This window comes from Macrobrachium rosenbergii, chromosome 42, assembly GCF_040412425.1.
Source record: "Macrobrachium rosenbergii isolate ZJJX-2024 chromosome 42, ASM4041242v1, whole genome shotgun sequence".
Lineage (NCBI taxonomy): Eukaryota > Metazoa > Arthropoda > Malacostraca > Decapoda > Palaemonidae > Macrobrachium > Macrobrachium rosenbergii.
The window spans coordinates 23,235,213-23,245,769 of record NC_089782.1 but is presented as its reverse complement, the minus strand read 5'-3'; the positions used below and the strand labels follow the sequence as shown (position 1 = coordinate 23,245,769).

Here is a 10,557-nt window from a genome sequence, read left to right as displayed (position 1 = left end):
TTTAATTACTGTATACATTTTTTATATCAACACAATAATGCAGATACTGTAAATTTTACACAGTGGATACTCACAGAGTAACAACATCAGGTTCACTGCTCTTTAAAGCTAAATCAATTGCCTTATTGCCATCATTGTCGGTCTGGTTTAGATCAACACGATGCTTTAGTAATAAACAAACCTGTAATTGAAGAAACTTATAACAGGGGCTGAACTAATTACTAAATCTCGGTTCCTAAAATTAAAAAATCAATCATTAAGCAAAGAATCATACTTTACAAATACTGATGTGCTAAATGACGCATCATATCAGTCATGCAAAGACTTCATAGGAAACGTGTGGTCTCATTAGGTGAAAATAATGGAAGAAAACGTCCAGTAACTAGCATTAAAATACTCTTTCACTACATGAATACACTGTGAAGAATTTTTCAAAGTTATTTTCTAACCTCAAGGATGGGCTTCAAATATTATACAGTAAAATATGTTTCTTGTTCTATACAGCAGTAATTCTTAAATGGAAGGGACTTGGTATCCATGAGAAGAATTTCACTGAGACTTTGAACTCCAAACTGGGGAAGAAGGTACTCTACACTATATATATATCAACTGAAGTACCAGTATACATGTGTTCCATTACTGAGGTTTGAAGAGCATACTCACGTTAATATGATACTTGAGTGACATTATATCTGTTGCTATTACATGACAATAACACCTGTTTGATTATATGATTTTATGCAACAATATTGGGAAACTAGCTTCATATCTGAACTGAAGTTTTCAGTGAATTTTCAGTTACTGAAGCTTGCAGACTAGTTGTGACAATAAAAAATTTTATTAAAAACCATAGTAAAAGAATGTTTAATCTTGGAAGGATTCCATCATTGTTCTTTTTCTTACTCTATCTCTTGATAACACTCATTTGGGTGTTAAACAAGTCTTATGATCCCCTGCAACAAGGATTTCTTTCCTCATTTGTGAGTTAACAAAGAATTCTTGTTCACACTGTTTTTCAGTAAACACCAGTGTAAGGTATAATGTTACTGAAATGGTTACATGACAATATGAAATAAAGGCGGTATCAAGGAAACCTGGGATTGTAAGGAGAGGAATTTAACCTGTGACTCTCTAAGAAGCACTTTTTTGCACTAAACCATATATGGGTACCACTTTGTGCCATGCATTACACACTGCAAAAGGTATTAAAGACTTATCCACATTCCTTTGGGCCCAGTGGCATAACTATCCGCCTTTTACTCTTCATCCGTTTCCTTTAGTATCTTCTCACTTATTTGTCTCTGTTCTTTGCCTTGTGCCAATTTTCACCTTTCATTTAAGAATAAAGCATTCAGGCATGCTCTCATTTACCATATATTTTCGTGTATAAGACGACCTTTAGATAAGACGAGGTAAAAAATTACGACAAATTTTCATGAATTTATCTCATATCTGTAGTATAAGACAACTGCTAAATTACAAAACCATCTGTGTATAGGCTAGCTTTTGCAACAACAGGTATCTTATGAAATATTGGTTATGTAAAGATGATGTTATTGCAAATGCTGTTTTACTTACTTTATCCTTAGTAATTCAAAATACCGTACATACTCGCGTATCATGCGACTTTTAAAGACCTAATTTTGAAGCTAATTTTAAGGGGGTCGCATTATATGTGAAGTATAAAATTAGCGTAAGTAATATTCACATATTAGTATTGTATTATACAATACAAACATAACAAATATACATCTTTTCCATGGTTCTTTTAAAGAGTTATGCTTTACTTCCTTGTATCCAGTAATATTGGATGTATTCGCATATTGCTAACTGTATTATAAAATACAAACATAGCGATCATGCGCCATCTACATTGTTTAGGTTTTTGTGAACGTGGACAACAATACCTTCCGGGAATTTTTGTTTCAGCATCAATTCAATTTCCGTTTAAACATAACATGGGGGAAGGTTTCATCCCATTTTCCATGCATGTTAAAACAACAGTAAAATGTGCTATTTCATACCCAGTAGTCCTGATTAAAATATTTTTCTCTCCAATATTATTTACGGTCAAGTGTGACGGCATTTGTAAGTTCAGGAGTTTCATCCTTGTTGCTGATGCACGATAATTTATAGTCATTAGTGCTTGAACATTGTTTGTTTCCTCAGCTTTAGCTACAACTTGCAGCTTAAATTTAGCAGTATATTTCCTTGCGATCTTTTCTCCATAGCGAATGAGGGTACAGTATAATGTAAAATATATATCATTCCTATTCTACTTATCATTTGTAACATAACCACAGTAATTATTTACTATCCTACAATGGTTGAAATACAATAAAAACAGCTGTAGTTATCCGGTTTGGTTGTTCATAGCCATGGCCTAGACTGTTCAAAGCGAAACTGTTGTTTCTCGTTTGGTTGTTTATGGCAGTATTTGTTTACTCAACGAGTATAACGTAACTAACGATACTTTTATCATTCGCTTTTACTCCTTTAACCTATTTAACTAGAAGATGGGATAAAGAGATGGAGTAAAAGAGGTTAGTCCATAGTAATCCGCTCTCTCATAAAAGGAACTTGCATGATACACAAGTTACAAGATAAAATAATTTTTTATGGGTGAACATTTGGGGGTTGCATGATGTGTGAGATCACGCATTAATGAGTATATACGGTAAATGAAATAAAGTTGATCCCATTTCATGTTTTTCCTACACGCATCACCTAAAAGGATAACCACTGTTTTGGTCACATTTCATCGCCAATCAGAAGCAACCCCTAACAACAATACGATAATGTATGATAATTATTCTATGTAATTATCATTTGTATGACTGAATTGTTCTAAACAGTTAAAAACAGCCTGAATTTTTAGTGAAAAATGAATATTATGTTATCCTAAATGTTAACTACTACCGTAATTACACTATGTTACCGAAAAATAAAGGTTGCTGAGAGCACAACCATAACTCGATATTTACATTTTGTCAGCTGGCTGGCCTTACATAGATAAAAGTTGATTTTACTGATATGGAATCATTCCTCGAATAGGCTACTTATTATGAAGATACACCAATAATATATAAAGTAAAAATGGTTTTATTACCTTTATCATCACTTTATTTCATAACGTGAATCTTATCATGTATGTCGGTGGTTATCACACCGAGGCCGAGGCTACCCTACCGATAAACATCACTTAGAATTCAAGGTTTGATTTTTAGAATGGTAATACAAGATGACCCCCAATTTTTATGGGTGAGTTTTAAGATTTAAATGTCGTTTTATACACATAAATATATGGTAACTATTTCATAACAATAACCAACAGTTACCATGTTCCCCCTCACATATAAAACTGATACCATAACCTATAAACTGATATTGTATAAATAAATCCATTTTATTTAGCTTGAAATAATTTCTCTTCCTAAGCAAAGATCCACTATTATTTTATTTTTTATTAAATTACTGGGCTAGTTCACAACACATACTGTACACAGGTAACCTGATTTTAATTTCCATGAATTTGACCTAAGTCAAATTGCTCCATCATGAAATGAACAGATTACCTATCTTTAAAAAAAATTTTATTCCTTACCTGACCAATATTAGAATTAAGTGCTGAAAGATGGAGTGGGGTTCGGCCTTCTGAATCCTGAACACTAGCTCGGGATCCATTAATAAGCATATATTCTAGAGCCATAACAGAACCCTGCAAAGTAAAAAAGCCCTTAGCTACAATGCTCAAAGCCTAATTTTTCACAAATTTATTTTGGTAAAAGCTTCTAAACTCTGAATACATAAGGACCACTTGTACACTGAAACAGACCTAGTCACAGAAACTTGATAGATCTTGAAAGAACACACCATTCAAATCTCTTTACTCATTCATATGTTCATTCAATTTACCTGAAGGTGTCATGCTCAGTGTTTACCAAGTTTACCGATGTGTTTCCATAAGTCTTAGCTTTTCAGTTGTTTGACAGTTCCTGTAATTTAATTCTGTAAACAATTTTCTTGAATTTTCATTCTGCCTGGTTTTCAAATGAACTATGTTAAGGAAATTTTTGTTGTTGCTTTGTCTTTATCACACTGTTTATGCACAAAATAATTTATGTTTTCACTAGTTCACAATGTTGCTTATCTTTGGTTCTAAGTTTCTATCTTAGCTGTTCATCACTGATCTAATAGTTTTTTCTAATTGCTTAGTATAAAGTGATTTTGGGAAGTATATTAATCTAATCATACCTCAGCATACTTGTGTGGGCAAAAGTGGTAAGTACTGCTGTTCAATTATGCCATCCTTGGACTGACAAGGATCTGCATTTGCAGTGTCCCAAGTGTAGTTCATAGTTCAGTAGTTCCAGTACACTCAACAGCATGGATGAAATGTCATACTTCTGGCATCACACTTGGCAATTCCTTTGACTCATCTCATTGCACTGCAACCACAACTGTCAAGTTTTGAGTTTCATCTGATACAACTTCCTCCCCTGTGAAGCTGCCTCACCCTGTTAAGTGTGAGCAGATTAAGAGGAACTAACCATCTCCAGGATTCTTGACCCCCATATTTTCTTGCCTGATGAAATTTCACCATGGATGTCTCCCTCTCCTGACAGTCCTCTTGTCATCTTTGGGGGGGATATTTCCACCACTTTCCTGCTCATTCCATTTCCACAATAATTCTTTGTGCTATGTTCCCTCCTCAGGCTATTGTTCAACCTCTTCTTTCCTTACCACTGGAGGTTATTGTTCAGCTTCTGCCGCTTTCCTAGCCAGACTCAATATTGATTGTGAGCCACAGTCCACTGCTCCACCTAAACTGTCTGCTGTCTCTTTGCCATTGTCAGCGTTCACCTTCCACTTCTGCACTGACTGTTAAGGCCCCTACTCCCATTTGCTGGACAATGTCCACTTCAGTTCTCCTCTTGTACACATTCCTTCATATACCTGACTGACCTGTAATACTATTCTACTCCTGTTAACTCAAACTGCTCCTGTGTACTTACCCTGATCCTGTACACAGCTGATCCCATGTAGTATGGCTGATCTTGCGTTTTAAGCTGCCAATGTGTACTCAGCTTACCTGTACCCACCTACTCCTGCATGTTCAATTGCAAAGGTGTACTCAACAGCTTTGAAGAGTTTTTCAACTCCATATACTCTACAGCTTCAGTCTTCTGGACTCTTCCAGTGTCAGCTTCAGTGTACTTGGTTGTTCTTATGCAATCTGCTACATAAGTGTCCAAGCCATTACCAATGGCAGTACCCTTTATCTCCATATCTCAAAGTCTACTACTTTTTCCTAATTTGCAAGATATTCTGCTGTCAAGAGGTCCTGCCCTGCTGCTCCAGTGAGGTCCCCTTTGCCTAGGAACATCTTGAAGCCAAGTCCAGAAGCATTTTTGTTTCCTGACCCTGTTGGTACCGTTCCTATTAAGTCTTGTGTATGTGAGTCCACTTGATCCCTCAAGCAAAACAGAACTAGCGTCACTTCTTTCGAGCTTGTCTCAGTTAGGGTACCACCAGAGTCTAGTTGCCAATCTATGGCTCATGACCACAACTTACATTGGTGCCTGATTTGTTCCTCTTCCGAGTTTCTTTTTCTGCTCATTCTACACTGTCAGCTCAAGCTTCCAAGAGTGTTACCTCTGTTCTGTCTCCTACTCCTGGCCCTTCTGGACTACGATAAGGAAACTGCAGAGGATTTCCACTCACTCAAAGAAAACATTTCCTTCTGGACTAATCTGCTTCATCCTCCCTCCTAAACTGCAATTCAGGCTACTTATTGAAACAATGTTTTTCAAATAAAACATGCTCTTCTACATATCTTCTCCACACTCCTCAAGATAGAGGATAGTACAGAGAAATACCATGTTGGTTTGAAGGACAAGTCTGTAACTTGGTAAGCTCAGCAGGACTTCAATTTTCAAGATCTATCAAGTTGATGTGATTGGGTCCATAGCACACTGAGTAATACTACTTATGATTAACAAGTTTGTAGAAAACATGTATTGCAAAAACAGTGTTTTAGGCTTTGCCACTAAAAACTCAAGATGAGAAAGCAGTGCTATAAAATAGAATAGCTAATTATATGCATAAAAGATTACATTAAAAATCTAATGGCCAATGACAAAATAAGTTTTTACAAAATTCTAATGGAAATAATTTAAAGTGTGTAAAGTTGGTGAACTGCATATACAAAAAGGAATTCAAAACTAACACTCTCAACTGCCTGGTGCATGGGTGTCCTTCCATTTTGAGCAGGATTATGCCAATTCTTATTTGCCCCCAATGCCAAACCCTGACACATCATGGGCAAATTATGAGCTTCACAGGCACGGAATAGCAGGACATCAGCGTTAAGCGTTGATAATGACTCTTCCGTCACTGAAAATATTAAAATTAGTATGATAATTAATAAATTATCTTAACTATGCATACTTGGAGCTTAGTTGGGATAGGACAAATGGTGGATGGGAAAGGGTGGAAAGGACGAAGAAGGATGTATGGTGTTTTGAACATAAGCAGTAGAAGGTACAAAGACTTGGGCAAACTATTATTAATAGTTCAGTGTCAAGCTTTTTCCTTTCCATGAATAAAACTTCTATCAACTTATGCTAAGTGGTGGAATCCTTACTTTAACCACAAATCTTAACCCCTGAAGCTCAAAAGATATTTGATATATATTCCATAAAGCCCAGAGTGTCTCAGAACTAAAAGCTTGCAATGGATGCGAAAAAAGACACTGATGAACAAACAAAACAAATATCTGGATGCAAGGCAAAACCTAGATTACTGCTGAATGGGAAATGACATTAAAGCAAACTTACTAACAGCTTTCTGTTACCTATTTTTGTTTGCATCAACCAACCTATTTTTGTTTGCATCAACCAAGACACATTAAAATGACGAACATATACATGCTTTCACTTTGATGTGGGTACAGGAGTGTTCTTGGTGGGTGACTCCCATGCTTTTAGTGCAAGATTTGCCACTGCTGAATATGTTTGTTGTGAGACAACCAATTCCAAACAGAAAACTTAATATTATCATTAGTAAGTTAACAAGACCACCTAGTCAAATCACTTAATTCTCATATAGCTTGCTCAAAGGGTTTGTCTTCATTAGTAGAATTTAAATTTTATTTGGTACACTGCAGTTATTTACAAAATTTAATAACTGAAAAATTTAAAAAATTTTAATTCTCATTAAAAAAAATCCTTAACAGATTTTGTTTCCAAGGTTTGCCATTTAATGTTAGTTGAAGTCTAAACACTCACATAATGTTCTCTAACTATCTGTTGACATGCATTCTCTGCATACTAGCACTGGGTCTCATGACTTACTGTATTTATCAGATATTCATGGGTCAGTGACTAACCAATTCAAAGACTGGATAGAATTACTTCAACAAGGCACTCTCATTGGTTTGAAGCATGCCATAATCCCATGATGAGTGTGATATGTTTTTAACTGAGAGTTATGTAAAGAAAGTATTGCAAGGGAGAGTTAATTTAAAAGAAAAGCCATTTTTAGCATTTATCTGAGTCTTGCTAGTGCTGGTAAGGTTTTGTGACAGCCACTGTTGAATACAAGAAATATCGGAGAGTTTGCGACACAAGATTGAATGAACAGTGAAAGAAAAACGTTTATAAGAGAAAACACCTTACCTGGTGCTTTGCACAGCCCACCTATTTGGGTGTAATCCACACACTGTCCAACCACTAAATTCATGAATTAGTGATGTTGGATTTTTGGCCTCTGCAACAGTTGGGTATTCAGTAAAAAGCTGAAGTCATGCCTTGCCCATACATCAGTCAACTTTTCATTATCAATGTCATCTCCCACTGTTCCTTGGATTTTTTATGCATTGTTTTTTCAGGCTTTAGGAATTACTTGAGCATCATTAAAGTTTCCCTATAAATTTTATACCTTCTTTGTTCCTCACCAAATGATGAAATAAGAAAACAGCAGATGAAGGGATTTTGGACCCCTAATGCTATCTGGAGGGTTATCTGGATGGTTGTGTACTAGTCACCATCTCTGGATCTTTTTGTACCTTAATAAATTACTTTCTGGAAATTTAATATGTTCTCTGCCTTTTATCCTCACATTTCTTTTTTTGTCATTAATTTAGCAAGTCTTTTGTCCTTTAACATTATTAACCAAAAATTTTGCAAAAATGTACATTCAAAGTATTTGGGTGTTAAAATAATCTTTTGATAATAAAATAACCTAACATGTCGGAATTTTTACATGTAACGGAATAAAAAGGCTACCACAACTTATTGCACTTTGAACTTTTACTTTTAAGAAAAAGTTGGAAGCCTAACTGCAAACAAAAATACACTTACATACTGCTCATGAGGTTTATCTTAACTCAGTGGTCTGGTTGAATTACTAAATAACAACAATGGTCATAAAGCAGCTGTGTATGCAATTCAAAGCCATTCAGTAGTAATTGTCGTACAGCTCAATGCATACAATGTAGCAGCATCTTGAGCTTTAAAACAAATGTTGCTACTAAGTCTATGAATTATTACATATCAACACTTGATGGGTGTTCCAAAATATATTCACTTCAGTGATTATACCAACACATTTCTTCAGTTCGTTATTCAAAAGTAATTAAATGAAAAAATATGAGAATTAGCTGAATTTTAAAGAGCATGGTAAAAATAAAGCAAAACCTCAATTGATATTTAATGAACTATTTTTCCTGCTAAACTAATTACTTTGTATATTACTACATATTTAATTTGTTAATATATCAAAATATATTTATATTCATATCTACTCCATCCTAATTCTTTGCTTTCTTCTCTCCTTTTCACATGCCATTACTCCATTCTCTGGAACTTGCTAAGCAAGCTGATAGCTCTTTTACTGGTTCCATAAAATAGTTGGCACAATAATTAGCAAAAAGAAAAACAATAAAAATTATCACTGTCTTTGACATATAATTTACCATATTCTGTTGAATGCTCCCCATCAGTTGAATTGTCGTCACTTGGCAGGGACATATTATCAAGTTCTTGAGATATTCTATTCCTTGTACTACTATGTCTTGCAATGTCAAATAAAAATATATTGCTATTTTCACCGGTATCCGTGATAGGGCTGTTAGGCCTGAAAAATAAGGATATTTTAATACAAAAATTTGGTTAGTCTCTGTTGCATAAGGACTTTTGCACAAACCTAACCTTTCTTTCCTCTTTAAATAAAACAAGGAGTGAGCATTGGCAATTTAGACACTCAAGATATCCTTAAAATGATGACATACCACCAAAGTAAGTAATGTAACACATCATATGATTAAATCCTCAGCAGATATAGAAACAGCATATTCTCAAAGTCTGTGGCATCATGATAATACCATTATTAAAAAAGAATAAACTAAAAAATCCTGCATAAAAAGTATGTTTCCTAGAAAAACAAGCAAAACCTTTGACTCTAGTATGTAAGCTCTCAAAAAATTAATCACAAATTTACCAAGACATTTGCTTTGTCAGATTGCAGGTTAACTTACTCTATGTGAATTTGAGGTATGATCTGAGATTCAGGATGATTAACTGGAGTTCCAGGTTCACTAGCAGACTCATCATCATTTGCGTGATCAGCATTGTTCCTACTCCTACGATGAACACGTTTACGTCTCCGCAATATACTCCAGTACTTTTTATTGGGCTTCTGAAATCAACCAGGCAATAACTTGCTATGTGATAATTTAATAATTTTTTTTTATTTACTTTTTTCCAAGGTATACAAACTAGAGCCTTTTATATGAAAGTATATGAAAGGCTATAGTTTGTATTTCTGTAGGAACAAATCATAATTACAGAACTAAACACAATCTGCTGATCATCCCTACAACCTATACGTCCAACACGTCAACATTTATCAAACTTCATACAATTCTTGATATGCGGTATGTTTTTAATAATCTTAATTGCTAACCCTATTGTACATAATTCTGCAGTAAAAAAACATGCATTACTAGGTTAAGTAAACAGGATAGTTTCATTAAAAAATATTTGTTATATTATTTACCTCAAGGACACTGTGCAACTCAAAACACTTCCCCTCTGAAAAGTGCTGTCTGTTAAGAGGTTTTTCATGAATAAAGATGAGGTGGGTTCTAATACTGTTGTGTAATATCTTCAACAACTATTGCAGCCTTTCTGGACATACAAAACTATTGCAATAGTTACTGTTTCCATTCAAATAGTCTTTGAACATGACCTTCCAAGTGATACAATGGGCTAAATGTAAATCTATTTTACTGTGACCCTTTGGGTTACAAGGTTTTTGTTCTCATTACAGTACTTACAAACATGCTGGTATTTGCGACTAGCTTCATGGCTCATGATACTTAGAAAATTTATATGTTAACTTTGAATTCATCAATTTTTTTTCTCTCTTTGCATTAAAAGCTTGTTAAAAATACTGGTCTACATTCAGACAGAATACTGAAATTTTGTCCTAGTTTTGCTTTTAGTATAACAATGGCGTGTTACCAATCTTTCAGAAGCAATTTCTTAGTCCAAA

The 10,557-nt window shown here is 34.7% G+C and overlaps 1 protein-coding gene across 1 annotated transcript in view; it reads right to left on the bottom strand.

The window, feature by feature from the left end:
• CenB1A (Centaurin beta 1A) overlaps nt 1-10,557 on the bottom strand; it is a 55,967-nt gene that overhangs the window by 9,472 nt on the left and 35,938 nt on the right. Inside the window, 5 exon segments of the mRNA XM_067085222.1 lie at nt 75-181; nt 3,605-3,718; nt 6,230-6,396; nt 8,978-9,138; nt 9,539-9,699. Of these exon segments, the coding sequence (XP_066941323.1) occupies nt 75-181; nt 3,605-3,718; nt 6,230-6,396; nt 8,978-9,138; nt 9,539-9,699 (710 nt within the window).